General features: G+C 40.5%; 1 protein-coding gene across 1 annotated transcript in view; it reads left to right on the forward strand.

The window, feature by feature from the left end:
- PRRC1 (proline rich coiled-coil 1) overlaps positions 1-6,178 on the forward strand; it is a 36,017-nt gene extending 29,839 nt beyond the window's left edge. The window contains exons 6-9 of the mRNA XM_082243185.1: positions 978-1,141; positions 2,076-2,179; positions 2,702-2,804; positions 5,147-6,178. Coding sequence (XP_082099311.1) covers positions 978-1,141; positions 2,076-2,179; positions 2,702-2,804; positions 5,147-5,356 — 581 coding nt within the window. The 3' untranslated portion in view covers positions 5,357-6,178. The remainder of the gene's footprint in view (positions 1-977; positions 1,142-2,075; positions 2,180-2,701; positions 2,805-5,146) is intronic.
- Positions 6,179-19,767: the final 13,589 nt, after the last annotated feature.

A 19,767-nucleotide genomic window follows, 5' to 3' on the forward strand; every position in this document is an offset into this window, starting at 1 on the left:
GGAGGCTGTGCTGTGTATAATTATGGGGAGCTGAGGACAGGAAGAGGGGGAGCTGAGGACAGGAAGAGGGGGAGCTGAGGACAGGAAGAGGGGGAGCTGAGGACAGGAAGAGGGGGAGCTGAGGACAGGAAGAGGGGGAGCTGAGGACAGGAAGAGGGGGGGCTGAGGACAATAGGGGAGGGAGGGGGGACTGAGGACAGTAGTGTGGGGGGGTGGGGAACAGGGCTGAGGACGGTAATGTGAGGGGAATGAGGCTGAGGACAGTAATGTGAAGATGAGATTTAATGTGAAGGGGAGGGAACTGTGATGTAAAGAGGGGGGCTGTAATATGAGGCTCAGTTCAGATTTGTGCTTGCATTTCAATCCATTTTAAAAGACTAACCACTAGAAATGCAGGACCCTTCTTTTTTTATTATTTTTTTTTTAAATTATGCTGTTCAAAGCTAAAATATGTCATAGGCGGCGATGTGAAAATGTGTGCTATAGGTGGCAATATGTAGGGGTGCCTTTAAGAGTTAATGGCACCCCTGTACGTTTCTAAAGTGCAACACAGTTCTCTGTGGATTGGAAACTTGTTTGATTTTTCGCTCATTCTCCAGCCCCAGAGATGGGAACCTAGCCTGAGAGGAGAAAGGATCTGTGTCATCACACAAACATGATATCCGGACCTCTTCTGGAAGCAATTTACTGACTGGACCTGCTGTGATTTTTAATTCGCCCCTATTCTATATATTTTATTTGTTCTCCAATATTAATGCAAAGTAAAGCTATATAGTATATTTTTTGCATTTGTTTTTAACCAGGTAACCTTGTTACTTAAAGTCTGTCTATTGAGGGGAATGTAACACTGGCTGCTCCTTAGCTAGTTTTTTTCTCAATGTGATATGAGAGAACAGCATTGAGGTTGTAGCTAACACTTAGTATAACCTGTGTGTCTTCTATCAGCTTTCTTTTTAAACACTTCCATTTTTGTGTAGGATCTGGAGGAGAGCTTGACCTAATAGTGACATCTAACAAAGAGGTGAAGGTTGCAGCTGTTCGTGATGCTTTTCAGGAGGTGTTTGGAATGGCTCTTGTAACAGGAGAAGATGGACAGTCAAATATTGCACCGCAGCCTATTGGATATGCTGCTGGGTTAAAGGTAAATGTGAGATCTATTCACTTCATCCTGCATAATAGACTCACTATGAATATATACTAGGGTAAATCTATGTAAAGCATAATACACTCACTATGAATATATACTAGGGTAAATCTATGTAAAGCAGGGCTGAAAAGGGTATTGCAGAATTAAAAAAAGATGGATGTGTCTTGACTTTAACATTGTTTATATCACTCCTATCTTGGTGCCATCTGCACCCAAAACCATCTCGGTTTCTAATTCAGGGAAATATTGTGATCTAGACCTCAGCCACTTGTCAAATGTTTCCCAGTTGGACCTGTACATGTCCCCTGCACTTAAATGTATTCCTGTAGGTTTCATAGCATGAACTACTACTTGGATGCACCATAGGAACGAAGGGAAAGTGCAGAATGCAAAATACTGACTTGGATGATGTTGACAAGTGGCGGTAAGGTCTGTGTAGCAAACTTCCAGTGGATCAGGGACAGGTGAATATAAGACTGAGAGGGGTGGTGAGGGAGGAATATGAAGCAAGGGTAACTAGTTGTTTGGGAACTATAAGGGCTAGTTTTCATAACATTGGTAATCTAGTCAAAAACCTCAATCAGGTTAGTCTGACGTGATCTGCTCTTAGTAAAGACATGCTGCTTTGAGTCCAGGAAGTTTGGTATTAAGTGATCAATGATCCTCCTTTTCTGGAGTGATTCCATTAACTTGACTATAACTAATGTTAAACTCACTGGCCTGTAATTTTTCCAGCGGCCAAAAGTTCGGTGCATCTTTAGTGCACATATACGTTAAAGCTGGTAATATTGTTTAATTTTATATATAGCAGCTATAGGTGTAAACTATATAGTTATTTTCCTGGTGTCTTGTTGTTGTTTTTGGTTGTTCTGGTCACTTGGCATGTGTAGTTTGACAGTCTACACTTTCTCTTCCAATTTATTTTCAGGGAGCCCAGGAAAGAATAGACGGATTACGCAGGAGTGGTGTGATCCATGAGAAGCAACCTGCTGTGTCAGTAGAAAACTTCATTGCAGAGCTGTTGCCTGACAAGTAAGAATTAGTTATAGATGCTGAATCACAGCTTGTAGAATGTGATTTACTGTTTCAAACCAAAAGTCATATATCAAATGTTTCAGACAAGCATTTCGCTTTCTCTGTGGGAAGCTTTATCCCAGGTTTGAAAGATTTGTTTCCAAGTGTTCTGGTCCTAGTTTTAAGCAATGATATATTCATCTTTGTAGGTAATCCCTTACTGTCCTCTCTACATTCGTTACTATGGATCCTTCTGAGTGAATTTCCCATTCTCATGAAGAATAGCAACATCAGAATACCCATGTACACAGTTCTTTGTGTGTAATTAACCCGCTTCATATATTCTTTTGTAAAAAAGAAAATCAAACCTAATTGATATAAAAAGGCCCCCCCCCCCCACTTTTTTTTTTTGGTCTGTGTTTGTAAGTTACATTCCCTGGATGCTTGCAGAACTAAATTGTTACCCTCTTATGCATTTCATAATTTACTGATGAAAAAACAAAGTACAATTCAGATACAAGTATGACATTATTTTCTTAGGTGGTTTGATATCGGTTGCGTCATTTTGGACGATCCAATCCATGGCATTCGCTTAGAAACCTTCACACAAGCTACACCTCTGCCTTTGGAATATGTACAGCAGGTTTGTTTTCCCCATTTTTTTTTTTTCCTGGCTTAATAGCCACTTGTAAAAATAATGGAGTACAAAAATGTAATAACACCATAAAAATGTTCAAAACATTTAGCAAAAGTGATCAGCATATAGAGTAACTCAAATGCCTCTTAGTTCCTGTATCCTGTGTTTTGAAATTGATTATACTCATTTTGTCATGCCAGATGGACTTCTTTCAGATATTTGTTAGAGGACTAAAAAGACTGAGGGCCGGTTCATATTTCTGCGAGTGCGCCGATCGCATGTAATTTGGAGCGCACTGTTCCTTCATTACATGCGATCGGAGGTGCGGATGCGAATTCAGCCATACACTTTGTATGGCTGAATTCGCACTGTATCCGCACCAAACACGCACATGGCCCTTTTTTCCAGCCGCATCAGGATCGGATCGCACAGTGGTTCACACTTGTGCGATCCGATCCTGTGCGAACTGTCAGATCGCACTGCGATATGCGATCAAACTGGTGGTGTCAACATTTAATTGACACCCCCTGCGTATCGCATATGGCAGTGTGAACTGCCAGATGTGCGTTTGCGATGCGGGAACAGGCTGCGAATTCGCAGCCTTCCCGCATCGCACAAGTGTGACCCGGCGCTAAAGGCCTACCAGTGCTTTAGTTTACTTCTGTAGTTACTTGTACGATTCCCCTAGAAATTGTGCCAGTTTGTTGGAGTTGTTGCCTGTAGCTTATCAATCAGCCTTTGGCCACACTTAGTCCTGCCATTCTGCCCACTGCTTTCTACATTGACAGAATTACTTTTCTTGCTGAAACTCTTCCAGCTGCAGTGTCAGGGAGGGAAAGTGTATGAGACACAAATGAGAGGATTTACTAGGGATGGTAAAGAGGTTTTATTTCAATTTTGTTTTCACTTTAGGCAGCTTTTGCTTCCCATAATATCTGGATTTGGTATTTGAGGTAGCCAGTGTCCTTAACACAGGCTGTAAATAGCTGGTTGTTAAGGAGCAACTGCTACCGGTGTCTTTAACAACTGATCAGTCATTAGCTGTCAGCGGGGTTCCCAGCTGACAGCTGAATGTAAAATTTAAAAAATAAAATGCCGGCAATGAAAAATTAAACACATTCTCTCTTTACCCTTTGTATGCTAATCTCTTTCCCTTTCTTCATTACTTTTTAGTTGCTTTCACATACTCCCTGAACCTTTTAGTTTATGCTAACCCAAGTCCTGGCTTATTAAAAAATGGTAACCATTTAAGTTTACTCACCATCCACATGGCTCAGCAAGATAAATTACTAAACACAATATTGATTTGGACCCAGGCCAGCAATTCAACTACTCGCAATCTTATCCTCTTACCTTAAAACCTTAAGTTCATTTATTCTGAAGATTGCTTCTTTGTTGCCTATTGTGAGAAGCGGGAACCAGGATGCTTCCAATTACTCGTTCTAAGATTTATTCTTATGTGTTACTGGAAGTTTTGTATGTTCCTGTTTAAACTTCGCTGTATTGTGTTTTTATTTCTCTATAAAACTCAATAAAATTCTTAAAAAAAAAAGAAAAATTAAGAAGAAAAAAAAGGCAGGGGGTCCCCTCCCAATAAATCCATACCAGGCTCTTCAGGTCTGGTAAAGAATCGGAGGGTAACCTCCACGGCAACATTTAAAAAAAAAAAAAAGTGGAATGGACCCCCTCCCCTCCAAAATCTAGAAGACCTTTATCTCAGAGCATGCAGCCCAGCAGGTCATGAAAGCGGTGGGGTGGGCAGGGGTGTGCAAGTGCTTTATTAAAAAAAAAAAAGTCCCCTGGTGTAGATCCATCGTCAATCATGATATGCCAGCCGCCACTGCCGGACCCCCCCCCCCCCAAAAAAAAAAAGAAAAATGCTCCAGACAAAGGCTTTCGCCATCTTGACAGTTTCTAACTAAGGGGTGGTGCCACCCAGTGACAGCTGATGACTCATCGGTTGTGAAGGATACGGCGGCCGCCCGCTCCTTAATGCCCATGTTGTGCACTGTTGGTTAAGGTTGCTGACGGCTGCTGATTCCCTAAATATCGCATGCTGGGACCACTACTTACTGTATGCATTTTTTTTTCTCCCCTTGTAAATTGTCTTTCACTCCTGTTTTATGTGGTATTTACCAAGGGTTTTTGCTTTATGTGGTGAATACCACATAAAGCAATAGCGAATTAACATTTTTAGGAATTTGGGAAAACACCTAAATACCATATGCTATCTGGTTCTGTGAATGGAACCCATTGTTTTAGAATCTAGGTGAAAATGATCACACGGTCTCAGTCTCTATAGTTAAATAACTGTTTTTTTTTTTTTTTTGTTATTGTCCTTTTCATAGGCCCAAAATCTTACCCCACAAGACTACAACCTCAGGTGGTCTGGCCTTTCCGTGACAGTGGGTGAGGTACTGGAAAGAAATCTACCACATGTCAGTAGGACTGATTGGCATGTGGCTTTCACAGGCATGTCCCGTAGACAGATAATTTTCAGCGCAGCCAAAGCTCTTGCAGGAATGTACAAGCAGCGACTCCCACCAAGAATGCTTTGAAAAAAAGCAGCAGGACATGAAGCTTTTTCTGTAAATGTTTTGTAGTTCTGAAAAGTAGACCAAACATATGGCACAAACGGTAGTTTTCTAGTTTAGAAGACAACACAGAAACCTTGCAAAAATGCCTTCAATGGAAATACCAACTTTGCAGTACAATCAAGAGGTTACTTCATGTTTGTGAAAGACGTATACATATGAAAATGCCACTCCTGTAGCCTGCAATGTGCCTAGCTTGACTAAGTCCACTTTGTAGCAGCAGGCAAAGCTCGAGCACAGTAGTTTGTTGTATTTTTGCCTTTATATTCATAGGCAGACTCCTATCAATATATAGGCTAGCCTGAACATGTATAAAATTAATTATATGTATTTATCAAGCTTTAATTGCTGTTCTTCAATGCATTTGCTATTAAAAAAAAGATATGTTCCTTCACATTTATACCAGAAAATCCTGTAGCCTGGAAAAATATATTTGCTTTGATTGCACCTTAATTTTTTTCTTTTTAGTATATTAGATATTGCAGTGTACTGCTATTATCAACACGGAGATCTTAGAACATTTTGAATGCGAGACAAATGTGTTGGCATCTAGAAAAACAATGGTGCTTTGGCAGGTTAAGTCACACATTTGTACTAGATATCTCAAATCTGTATTCTTGGTTCTTACAACACAGAAATCGTTTAGAAAAAACATTCAATTATCTGCTCATTAATTCTTGGAAAATGATTGGTTATACCAGATAAGCATAAAATGGGGGGACTGTGCTATTAAAAAGCAGTGGAGTGAATGTCCCCTAGACGTTGGTCAAGAGCTACAGCAGTTTACAGTTTCATTTGTTTTTAAGGGAAAATTGAGAATGCAAGTAAGAGGCATCACATGTTTCTTTTTATGTACCATTCTATTTGATGTAATTATTTAAAAATAAAGGTACCTAGAGACATTAAGGAATGTTTGTTTGTCTGTAGGTACTGCTAATCACTACAGATATCTCACTTTCTGAGATTTGTTTGGCCGGAGAATTGATCGACCTGGTCAGGTTTATATCCCAGTGCTGTAGATGTCAGCATTGCACTCTCAAAACGCTTGTTGCCTAGTTTTCCATTAGGAAGATCTTTGAGCTCTTAGCTCTTGCTTTATCCATCTGCTGAATCATTAAGGCCTGTAGATATCTTCTTTTTCTAGGCGAGAAGGCTTGCTTTCAAAGATACCGTTGTTTCTGGAATTACAGGAAGAATAATTGTATCTGTGCAAAGCCTGCTAGCTCTATCCCTGCGGTGTGTGACTTTGGGAAAGTATAGCTAGTGCTTTGGCATGTGATATCAAAATGGGTGGAGCATGTCTTTCTGTGAATGGTTAGGGTCCACAAATATGACAAACTGCAGATGAGTGAATAAATCTTCAAATCTGATCCCTTCTATATCCTCAGTCTCAACGTTTAAATATGTTCTTGCCGATTCATTCCATTCTAAAATCCCCAATTGCTTGGAATCATGTGTTGTGTGATTCTTTGAAAACTGGACAAATCTGCATTTGTGTATTCTGGGGGAAAAAAAACTGTATTCAGTGTATTCCGTACAATATGTAGGGTAGGAGGATTTCCTTCAAAGCAAACATATGCCATTGAGTATATGCATCACCATTTTCTTTACCTCCTTGATTTACATCCATACATATTCTCTGTATGGAACATTATATTGTGATATCTTAGATCTGTTTTAGATCTATTTTAATATTTTTTGTTAATAAAATGACTTAAATTTTACTCCATTGTGGAAGTGTGTTCGCCGCTAAAGTCCCACACCCTAGGGGAACCCCCCATTCTGTTTTGTCCAGTTTATAGGGATGTTGGCAACTCACTTCCAAGCTTTCATGTATCTGGGGCATGCAACTCTTGTCTTCCGTACAATATGTAGAGACAACTTTTCAGGTTACTCTGACCTAATAACTGCATTGGTTTGTCAGGCTTAAAGCTTCTATTGCAAGAATGTTTGAGGTACACATTTTGTTATTACTGCCATTTTTTTTCTTCCTATGTTTGTACTGTTTTTATTGCGGTTTGTCTGCCTACATTTTTACCAAGAGAAAAAGCTTAAATAATATTTTCATAGGGATTTGGAAAAGAACTTTAAGGCTCTAATTACATATGTCCGGCTGCAGTTTCCGTGTTTTTTAAAAGGAGTCTGGTGCAGTTTTGTTCATCAGTTGAGGTGCAAAATTTTTGTTGAAATCTCACCTGAACTGGACTGAAAAACACACAGGGCTTTTTTTTTTTTTTTTTTTTTAAACCACCTGGCACGCAGATATGTGAACCGGCCCCATAGAGAAGGCTACTGGTTCACGTGTCATGCGAATTGGATGCGGTTCAGAACCCATCCAATTCGCATAGATGTGAACCAAGCCTAAAGGTGGATATCACTTTAATATGCTAAATTTATTTTTAATATTGACAGCTTAAAGGGAAGGGATTTAATATTGACAGCTTTCTACTGTCAGCAACTGTCTTGCAACACTATATTGGGGAAGGTTGCAAGCACGGAGACTTTGTATTTCATGTGCAAAAGTGGTAACTGCCTTAATAGTTAGAGGAACATCCTTAGAACATATCTGTAGAAACTGTTTACGGGTATTCAGGAGTACTTCCTTATCCCTGGGCACCACAGTGATGACCGGTCCACCCTCAGTCCCATACAGTCTGTAATGTTAACCACCTGAATTTATTAAAAAGTATAGTAAAAACATATACCTGCCAGTGATCATTTAGAAGACCCTGTTTCTAGTTTGTGTTTGTGGTGCATGTTTTTGTGTGGTGGAGTTATGGTGTGTTGACATGTGCAGGACAGAAAATTGTGCTTTTGACATAAATGTTGTTTGAGAGAAAAGCTAAGGCTTTCCTTGTAGTGCCACACATTCCCTTATTCTGTAGCTCTCTGCCTTGGCAGCTGTCACTGTGATGGGCAACAAATATGTTTGTCTGTTGAGTTTGACTACTCCTGACTCTCTCCAAATCCAAATGTCAGTCATGGTGTAAGTACTAGTAACAAAAGTAAAAGTACTAGTAACAGAAGCAAAAAAACAGCCTTGTAGTGTGTATTTATTATACACTGGTTTTGTGTAACTTGGGGCTGCAGGGCAGGGCAGGTTTAATTTGGCAGTGCTTAGGTGCAATTTTAATCATCTTCTGCCCAAAGGGTCCTCTCCTGAATGTGATTCTTCTGCTCTCAGAGGAGCTTTGACTGCCTCTAAACGCTGCTGATCCTAAACTCTTCTAAAAGCCTTATGTGTGCTTTTATTGAGGGGAGTTTATGGACTTGGGCAACAAAATGTTTAAAGCCCCAATAAACATCAGTTTAGGAGCAGCAGTGTGCACAAACAACCATTAATGTGTAATTCTGAAGAATACGTTTTTTTTTTTTTTTTCTGATGCATTGGCTGATTGAAATTGCCCCTAGGCACTAGTGAGCAGTGAAACATGCAGACACTATCCAAATGCCCTCAGACACCAGTATGGTGAAGCTGTCACATACCGTATCAAGAAATAGTTTGTGAACTTCTTGAAATTAAATGGTTTTCTGAAGTAATTTGCCATAAAATGTGATCTGATCGAAGTCCCAATAATAGACAAACGCAATGTTCTTAAGCTGATAACAAACACAAACCATTCTAATTTCCCATGTCTTTATTAAACCCACCCATTAATATATTGACAGTGATGGAGGAAAAAGTAAGTGAGCCCTTGGCAGCAATGACTTCAAGCAAGCACTTTTGGTAGCTCTGGATCACACCTGCACAATGATCAGGAGGAATTTTTGACTATTCCTCTTTACGAAACTTAAACTCGGACACCGTTGTAAGATGTCGGGTGTGAATTGTTCTTTTGAGGTCATTCTTCTTTACCTCACGAAGGATTCTGCATTTTTTGCCTTGGGAGTCATCGTGGCTGGGTGCCCACTTCTAGGAAGAGTAGCCACAGTACTAAACTCTCCATTTAGACAATTTGTCTGTCAGCTGATGGATGCCTAAACACTTTATGATGGTCTTGTATCTTCTTCCAGTCTTGTGAAGATCAACTACTCTCTTGGTTGTATGTCTTCAGAAAGCTCCTTTTTGGGAGACATGGTTCACAACAGCTGATGCTTCTTATGAACAGCAATCTCAAAATGTTTGAGTGTCTTATATCAATCAAAATATCTCTAAACCACCCCTCCCAAACTTATTTCATTATTTGGAGTCCAGGTGTGCAAACTACAGACTCCAATCAGCTTTTCTTGAAGTAGATAGGCTATGGGTTCCCTTACTTTTTCCTGCAGCCCTGCGAATGATTGATCCACCAATGTGCATGGCAGCCTCCGCTGTCCTTGGTCTCTCTTCTCATTTGCTGAGACAGCAGCGTGAGCCATTGGCTCCCATTGCTCTCAATCACAGCCAGTGAGCCACTGAGGAAAGGGCGGGGGTGAGCCGCGTTTCTGTCTTATAAAAGCGTAGAGCGGGGCTTGGGAGCGCAAATGCACCAGTACCCCCATAGCAAGTGGCTTGCTATTGGGGGCACTGGTCGAGAAGGAGGCAGGAGCGCTGGTAGGGGACTCAAGAAGAGGGAGGATCGGGGCTGCTCTATGCGAAACCATTACGCAAACCAGGTACATTTTTTAAGATGCTTGTGTTTTTTTTTTTTTTTTTTGTGTGTTTTGTTTAACCAAAGCTTTAATATCACTTTAATTCCAAGGAGTTCACATACCTTTTCTTTCCACTGTAATGGGGAGCACTGAGCAGAGTATTCATGTATAGAGGGGTGTGAAAAAATAGAAAAATATATTCTCAATAATCCGCACTGTTTACTTAATAAACTTCGCTCACTTGTGAATGCTGTATTTTACAGTGAGGCAACACTAAAATATCACACAAAGTGCACCCACCTATACAATATGTGAAATCATAATCGTAAAAAAAAAATTATATATATATAATTTTTTTTTCTTTTTTAACGGTTCTCTTCCATAGTGTTTTTTTTTTGTGAATGTAACAAATATGCACACATCAAAATAAAATGAATTTTCTTAAAACAAATGCAACATGAGCAAGATGTTTTTTATGTAATACACTGTTGAGAGGTTTTATATACTGTGTGGTAAAGAAAATGACAGTGATGATGCGGTGGCAATATGAGGATGGATGGGGAGATGAATTCTTGCCCTTATGTTTTTGTTGGGATGTATGCCAGTTTTAGTGTATTTTAATACCATAGCAGAGTGCATCGATTTCCAACCTTTAAACTTGTTGAAATGTTTGACACAGGAGTGTTGGTTCTAATTTTTGTATTATGTACCTAACGCCCAAAAATTGTTAAATGAACACTAACCCTGACTCTACACCTTAGAGCAGTGTTTCTCAACTCCGTTCCTTAGGGCACACTAACAGGCCAGGTTTGCTAGAAAACTGAAATACATCACAGGTGATATCATTTGCTGCTCAGTGATTGCAGTATTCTAGTCTGCATCTCCCCAAGGTAATACTTAAAAATCTGGCGTGTTAGTGGGCCCTGAGGACCGGAGTTGAGAAACACTGCCTTAGAGACACTAACTTTTCTATTCTGGCCAAAGTGATAGTGTCTTCTGATCCCACCCTTCCCAGCAGGATCTATTCTCATCTGCATTCCCTGACAGCTTCATCACGGGGCTAGAGCCCTCCTTTTTTTTGCACCATTTGGAAGAACATATGTGGGTATAAGGAAATCTTGTCTGGAGCTAGTCATCGGGCCTAAAAGCTCTCATCTGAGAGGGCTGTGAGATCATCCACCCAGGTAGAATTCAACACCAGAGCTTTTCTCAGGGAGAACTCATGCAGTAGGAGGTAGCAAGGGGGTATGGATTGGAGTATATTTATAATAATAAAAAAAAAATATTATTTTACTGCCTTCATTACTAAAATCTCAGTTAGAGGGCTAATGTGCAGCCACAGAAAGTGTGTGTCCCCCAGAAGAGGAAGGGCCATTCAAAAAGCAGAGCGTGACTCGCGCATGCGCAGTAGGAAACCAGCTGTGAAGCCTGAAGGCTTCACTGCCGGTTTCACTTAGTTGCAATGCGGGGGCCTGCATTCGAGCCAATGGGACGAATTGGCTTTGGGGGAGCCTACATTCCGGGATCCCTGGACAGGTAAGTGTCATATTAAAAGTCAGTAGCTACATTACTTTTAGAGGCTGGAGCTCCGCTTTAGGCTCAGTGTAACCGCTAAATCAAACACCTAAACCAGAAATTCCCCCAGAAAGCTTTTTTTAGAACATAATATCAAGTTATGATATCATACATTTGTATGTACAAGATACATGTTCAGAAGAGCAATGCCACAACTCTTAACGGTCTATTTATAATTTTTTATCTTCACACCACCAAACTTTCCCACATTGGATTCAGTTGGACAATTGTGCAAATCCACTGCAAATGTGTGAATCCTGTGTGAAAAATATACCAATATATTATAAATAGACCAATAAGCTTTTAATTTACCTTGCTGAGGATGAAGACTGATGTTGTTCTTAGGAGTGAATGGCATTTTGGCAGAATTGATTCTTTACTTTCAGAGAATGAATTTACCTTTTTTTAAATGTAATTTGAGAATAACCTATGTACATTCCATTCAAAATATATGAAAGAAAAACCTCTCGCAAAGGTAAAATTTACTTAAGTATATTTGTACAAAAGAGAGATGAATTTGCTACATCTATGAACCTTTTAAAACAGACATAACTACAGTTTTTATTGCGTATTTTGCAAATTAGCATTTCATAAACTGGTTTAGGTACACGTTTTTATTCTCAATTATAAGGGCCATGTTTTGTTTTTTTTTTTGCTTGCATTTTATTATATTTTACGATGCTAAAAAATGTTTTCAATGCACCTGTCTGCCACTTTACATTTCAATTTAAACGCTTTGCCTTAAATACTAGATCGTATTGCAGTCAGACTTCATTGAATTATCTGTTTTGTCAGTTTTTTTTTTTTTTTAGAACTTTTTATATCTAATGTGGAAAGCATTTAACTAATATATTTGCCACTAGTGGCTTGCCTTGTGGATCAGATTTTAAATAAATGGTTTTACAATTACATTTGTTGCCTGTTAATTCTATTTTTTCACACTTTTTTTTTTCTTTTGTTTCTTAACACAGAGCAAGCTGTCGCATTTTGTCAGATTAGGGGCTTCACAATGGTTTTTTCTAATTATTAGTTGTTTAAATCCATCTAGTCTGGCAGTTTGTGGTTTTAAAGCCAGTGAGGCAATGTACACCAGAATTGCAACTTTAAGTACATGTTTACAAAGCAGCCCCTTTAAACTTTGCCAGAGGCGCACTGCTGGTTTTTGTCCTGGCTGTCTATTTTATGCCCCCTGTAGTTCTCCAGTCTATAGGGGAGATGTAATCACATACATCCCTCTGCCAGTGGGTGTTTCTAGTGGCCAAGCAACATGTACTATGTACTCTGTTTAGGCTTGACAATAGGCATTGCTATGCCCAACACATCGCAGCCTCACTACCCTTGAGTGCTGTTTTCTGGGTCTTGTATGCCCTACAGGTCCCATGATTGCAACTTTAGAATAGATTACAAAAGGTACTTCCTTTCTCATTCATTGAGGGACACGGAAAGTCTTTCGTCTTCAGGTCATATTGCCACATATAGGAAGAATGGATGTTGGCAAACAGACTGTGTGGGCGAGCCCATGAAGAGTAATCTGTTTTCGTTAGCACGATTACCTGTGCCGCTCTCCCTAGCCAGACTTCTGAAGTACTGTGACTGGAATTTGCTAGACTAGATGTTGTGGGGCTAGTTTAGAAGTGACGATCAAGCACTGGGTTCCAAGTAGGTGTCCTTCCAGATTTCATTCAGGCAAAAGCCCCAGAACATTTTTCAGGTCCACAGCTGCTGGCATTGCCTCCACTCTTGCCTTGTCTCTGAAGATAGTGGGATGGTCAGGCCCAGCATTGAACCTACCTCATGAACATAGGTCTCTGAGGGCCTTTAAGTTTTCCCATTTTGTCCACAAAAGATGTTAATTCTGTGCAAATGAGCTCTAACATCTGCTGAGTAAAGTGTTGCGCAGATGCTCCATGCATTCTTTTCTGCCATACAGCATCAATGAAAACTATTACTGCTTTGCAAAGAGCCAGAAGGAATTGGGATTCCTATCGCCTGCTATCAGCTGCCTGGGTTTTGTGGGTACCTGAGGACTTTCTTTGAGGCTTACGTTGCCTTACCACCATGCGGTTGCAACATGTACAATTCTGAATAAGGGGTTGGTCATCCTGTACCATGTGCCTGCAGCTCGCATTCTACTAATGACTTTTGTTTGTTTTTTTAGCATGCCAGCTTATGTGGCTGACCTCTGAAGCCTAAAATTATGTTGCTCTGCCCACCTGCTGCAATCACATATTTAGAGTTCTCCTTGGCTCTGCTGGAGATGGCTAGCTCTTCTGCCCTCTGGGCTGAGGGTTTTAAGGTTAAAAAAAAAAAGGCACAGCTCTATCTAGTGTGTGTGTGTGTGTGTGTGTGTGTGTGTGTGTGTGTAAGATTTTTAAAACTATAACCATTGAGACTGCCTGATTATGTGTTGCCCAAGTCCTTTTTGGATGAGCTTTCCTCTGAGAAGTCAGTCTGCCATTACTCCTAAATGAAACGTGTCAAGTTTGGACTGTTGCTTCTACCAGTGCTAATCCCAGGTCATTTAGAGTCCCTGAGACCGCAAAATGCCAGGACAGTACAAATACACCCCAGATTACCCATTTTTGGAAAGTAGACAGTCCAAGGTATTTAGTAAGAGTCATGGTGCTTTTTTTTTTTTTTTGTCCACACTTTTTTGGAAAATAAACTTTAAATAAAATGAGTTTATTTTTTTTTATACAACATACCAGTACCTCCCCAAGCCTCACTGTGCCACCTGCTAGCAGTATATTTACTGTTCGTGGGCGGCAAGTTGTTAAGGATTGGTAAGCTGCAATTTTTGCCATTTTTGTAATTGGGTTTAGAGAATGCTTTTTAACCACTTCCCGGTAGGTTCTTGGGTTTCAGTGGTTATCCTGGGATGATGCCTGCACCTACAGGCATCATCCCGGTGTCATTGTTTTCAGCCGGCAATTCTCTTCAAGGCAGAATTCATCTGAGTGGCTAATTAGCCACTCGATCACTTCTGCGGATGGCGGAAGGGGGTCTCACTCCCCTTTCTCGGGCTCTCCGGTCCCAACGCGGAGGCCGATAGCGATGCGGCCGACGGCGATGGCTGCCTGGTACTGACGTTGTAACCCTGTAAACTGGGAGCTACGAGTATTCCTCACTTCCAGTTCTGCCCCTTTGTTTACCTGGCCACCGGCAGCAAGAGAAGCAGCCGATCGGACCTAGGGGCCAGAGGAGATATTTGGGGTCTAATAGACCCCAAATCTCTCCATAAAGAGGACCTGTCACGGCCCATGCTGTCACAAGGGATGTTGTTCATCCCTTGTGATAGCAACAAAGTTTGTACAAAAAAAGTGTATAAAGAAAAATTTTGTATTAAATAAATAACATAAAAATTTAAAGCGCCTCTGTCCCACCGTGCTTATGCGCAAATGTGAACGCATATGTTACTCTCGCGTGCATATGTAAACGGTGATCGCACCACATGTGTGAGGTATTGTCGTGAACGTCAGAGCGAGAGCAATAATTCGAGCACCAGATGACCTGTGCCACTCTTAATTGGTAACCTGTAAAAACGTTTAAAGCATCGCCTATGGAAAATGTTAAGTACTGTAGATGCAATTTTAAAGCGTGACATGTTGGGTATCTATTTACTCGGCATAACATCATCTTTCACATTATACAAAAAAAAAAAAAGGGCTAACCTAACAGGTTTTTTTTGTTCATGAACATATTTTTTTCCCCAAAAAATTGTGTTTGAAAAGCCGCTCAACAAATACCGTGTGACATAAATTGCAACACACACCATTTTATTTTATAGAGTCTGTGGTAAAAAAAATAGAATGTTTGGGGGTACCATCGCCAAGCATCCCAAAGCATGATGTTTTCACCTCCATGTTTGATCGTGGGAATGGTGTTCTTGGGATCATAGGCAGCATTCCTCTTCCTCCAAACACAGCGAGTTTAGTTGATGCCAAAGAGCTCAATTTTGCCTTCATCTGACCACAACACTTTCACCCAGTTCTCCTCTGAATCATTCAGATGTTCGTTAGCAAACTTCAGGCGTTCCCGCACATGTGCTTTTTTGAGCAGGGGTACCTTGCAGGATTTCAGTCCTTCATGGCGTAGTGTGTTACCAACTGTTTTCTTGGTGACTATGGTCCCAGCTGCCTTGAGATCATTGACAAGACTCTCCCATGTAGTTCTGGGCTGATTCCTCCACGGTGTGAGATCTTGCATGGAGCCCCAGGCCAAAGGAGATTGCCAGTTATTTTGTGTTTCTTCCATTTGCAAATAATTGCGCCAACTGTTTGTCACTCTCTCATCAAGCTGCTTTGCGATGGTCTTGTAGCCCATTCTAGCCTTGTGTAGGTCTACAATCTTGTCTCTGACATGTTTGGACAGCTCTTTGGTCTTGGCCATGGTGGAGAGATCGCAATCTGATTGATTTCTTCTGTGGACAGGTGTGTTCTATACAGGTAACAAGCTGAGATTAGGAGTGCTCCTAATCTGTTTGTTACCTGTATAGAAGACACCTGAGAACCAGAAATCCTGCTGATTGATAGGGGGATACAACATTTTTTTTCACTCATTAAAATGCAAATCAATTTAGAACTTTTTTTTTTTAGAAATGTGGTTTTCTGGATTTTTTTTTTTTTTTGTTATTCTGTCTCTCACTGTTAAAATAAACCTACCATTAAAATTATAGACTGATCATTTCTTTGTCAGTGGGCAAATGTACAAAATCAGCAAGGGATCAAATACTTTTTCCCCTCGCTGTATCTCACCCAGGATCTGGTACATACCATGGAAAAGGCTTCTGATCTCCCAAACATAATTCTTTTATCATAGCTAAATGAAATGGGTAGACCAAGCCTTCTAGGGGAAATGGATAGAATGGATTTGCAGACCCTATTACAGTAAATTCTGCCAACTTTCCGACCCAAGGGTCAACTCAGTAATCATCTGACATATTCATATAATTCTTTGGTGCTCTCATTTGCAGGACCATTGCTGGGATCTGGTTTTGATTTTTGAGGTCTCTTGGAGCACCATGTTTTACTCATTTTCTGTTGCTTAGCTTGCAGGTTCTTTCCCTTACCTCAGGAATTCCCCATCCTACAAATACAATATAGCAGCTAGATATTTTTATATTTAGAATTACAATAGAAGTGAACTTGAAGGAAGAGGCTCTACAACGCTCACGTAGAACTTCCGACAAATCCTCTCAACCTCCTTATGGGAGTTGTTACTTAAGTAGTCACTTCTCTTGTTCACTTATTACCACAATATCCTTCACACTGCCACTTGCATTCGACAGTCTCAGGCCATTAGCTCTCACTTCGCTGAGATATCAGGGTGTCTAATGGTGCTTTAGAACTACATGCAAAAATCAACACCACTAAATCCTTACTTCTACATTGGCAAGACCCCAGTTGGAGAGGATTACACTTATAACAATTTGTAGCCTAGGCAATTGATTTCCCTTATCTTGGCAGCTCCCTATGACTCTTGCTACCACTGCACGGGTTTGTGTCTAAAGCCTCGTACACACGTGTCGAAAATTGGCAGGGAATTTCCGTCCGACGACCGATCTGCCGATTTTCGGCTTGTTAGTATGATGCTTCCGACAACCGACTCCGACTTTTTGTCCGAAAAAAATCTGGTGTGCAGGCTATAAAATTTTTGTCTGCCGTCAAAACATGGCCGATTTTCGTGCAGTCAGTACAGATTTCGACAGAGAAAAATCTAATGAGCAAGTCTGGGCATGCTCAGAGAAGAAAGAACACAAAGAAAGCAAACCAACACATGACATCACTTCTGAAGTAGAATTTTGTCTTGTCGGGCGAGAAAATTCGTGTGCAGTCTAGGCACATTCCAACCAATAAAACACCACTGGACAAAAGACGGACGATCGGTCGGCCGATAATCATTGCGTGTGCACTAGGCTTAACCCTTGCTCCCAAAGCACAGATTCGTTACAGGATGTGTCCCACAACAGGCGCCAAGAAACAAAAATTACCACTGCAGCAGGTCACAGCCCAACTTTTGACACTAAAGGCTGTAAGGGTAAATTTCATTCAGGATCCACTTACTCACCCATCCAATCTGGGGTGCCTAAATGGGTACCCGGGAGCAGATCTTAACATACACGGTTGTTATCGAAATCTATTCCAAGCTTTATTTTTTGTTTTCAAACTTTTATATAGGAAATAATACAAGTTGACAAAAGTAGTATGGATTTTTAGCATATTTCATAAGTCATGAATACATCATCTAAAACACACTAGCTATTGTTCTAGCTTTTCTTGTGGGAAATTGTGCATTTACCTGAAATTAGTTGCGTTCACACAACATGCCAAGCTTATCATCTAGTTACATTTTTTTTTTAAGGGCATCAGTTCAAGCAGAACATAGTGCCCCATTAATAACTCAGTTCCTTGATATTGGTCGCAGATGCTGAGCAATTACCTTGCAGGAGATCAAGAAAAGGTTTTGCATAAAAAAAAAAAAATCAGGATAGAAGGACAGCTGAGCAGGTGCATGATCAGTGTTAGGAAAAACGTACAAGGACCAAGACATGGTAAATATGAACATTTATCAAGGACACAAGCTCAAGCAGAACTGAGAAAGATGCTGGGAAACAGACAAAGACTTAAAAGGACCACATCTATACCCTGGGAAGTTTAAGTAAGTAATATACAGTATCTCACAAAAGTGAGTACACCCCTTACATTTTAGTAAATATTTTATTATATCTTTTCATGTGACAACACTGAAGAAATGACCCTTTGCTACAATGTAAAGTAGTGAGTGTACAGCTTGTATGGCAGTGTAAATTTGCTGTCCCCTCAAAATAACTCAACACAGCCATTAACCGCTGCGGGCAGGCTGGCTCGGCTGCGCGAACAGACGTAGGGCTACGTCGTCTTGCGGGAGCTGACCTGGGGGCGAGCGCTCGCCCACTAGGCAGCGGGGATGCCTGGGTACAGCGTTGCACGATCGCGCAATTGCCCGTCAAAATAACACAGTGCCGAATCACAAAATAGGGCCTGGTCATTAAGGGGGTAAATCCTTCCCATCCAGAACTGGTTAATGTCTAAACCACTTGCAACAAAAGTGTACACTCCTAAGTGAATATGTCCAAATTGGGCCCAATTAGCCATTTTCCCTCCCTGGTGTCATGTGATTCGTTAGTGTTACAAGGTCTCAGGTCTCAGGTGTGAATGGGGAGCAGGTGTGTTAAATTTGGTGTTATCGCTCTCACTCTCTCATACTGGTCACTGGAAGTTGAACATGACACCTAGTGGAACACTCTGGGGATCTGAAAAAAAAATTGTTGCTCCACCTAAAGATGGCCTAGTAGTGCCAAAACCCTGAAACTGAGCAGCACAGGACCGGCGGCACCTGCGATCGCTTCCCGCTAAGAGAGAGAAGTTCTCTCTGAAATGATCACAGAGCGCCTGTGATCCTTCTATATAGGAACACACATCTCTGTGATCATTTCACAAGTCCCTCTCCCATACAGAAAACACTCCCCTAAGCTCACACTTAACCCTTTGATCACTGCTAGGTTAACCCCTTCCCTGCCAGTGTCATTATTACAGTAACTGCACATTTTTTAGGACTGATTACTGTAGTAATGTCACTGGTCCCCCAAAAGTGTAAAAAAATGTCAGGGGTTCGATGTGTCAACAGCAATGTAGCAGTCCCGCTAAAAATCGCAGATCGCCACCATTACTAATAAAAAATAAATAAAAATAACATCAATCTTTCCCCTAATTTGTAGATGCGATAACTTTTGCGCAAACCAATCAAAATACGGTTATTGCTATATTTTTTTTTTTTTTTTACCAAAAATATGTAGCAAAATACAAATTGGCCTAAAAGGATGAAATATTTTTTTTTTTACATTTTTTTTTTGGGGAATGTTATATAGCAAAATGTGAAAAATATAGCTTTTTTTTTTTTTTTTTTTTTTTTTTTTTTTCAGAATTGTCGCTCTTTTGTTTATAGTGCAAAAAATTAAATCACACAGGTGATCAAATACCACCAAAAGAAAGCACTATTTGTGGGGGAAAAAGGAAATCAATTTTATTTGGGTACAGCGTCGCACGATCGCGCAATTGCCCGTCAAAATAACGCAGTGGGGAATCACAAAAAAAGGGCCTGGTCATTAAGGGGGTAAATCCTTCCCATCCAGAACTGGTTAATGTCTAAACCACTTGCAACAAAAGTGTACACCCCTAAGTGAATATGTC

Source organism: Pelophylax lessonae (assembly GCF_965119305.1).
Source record: "Pelophylax lessonae genome assembly, chromosome: 1".
Taxonomy (NCBI): domain Eukaryota; kingdom Metazoa; phylum Chordata; class Amphibia; order Anura; family Ranidae; genus Pelophylax; species Pelophylax lessonae.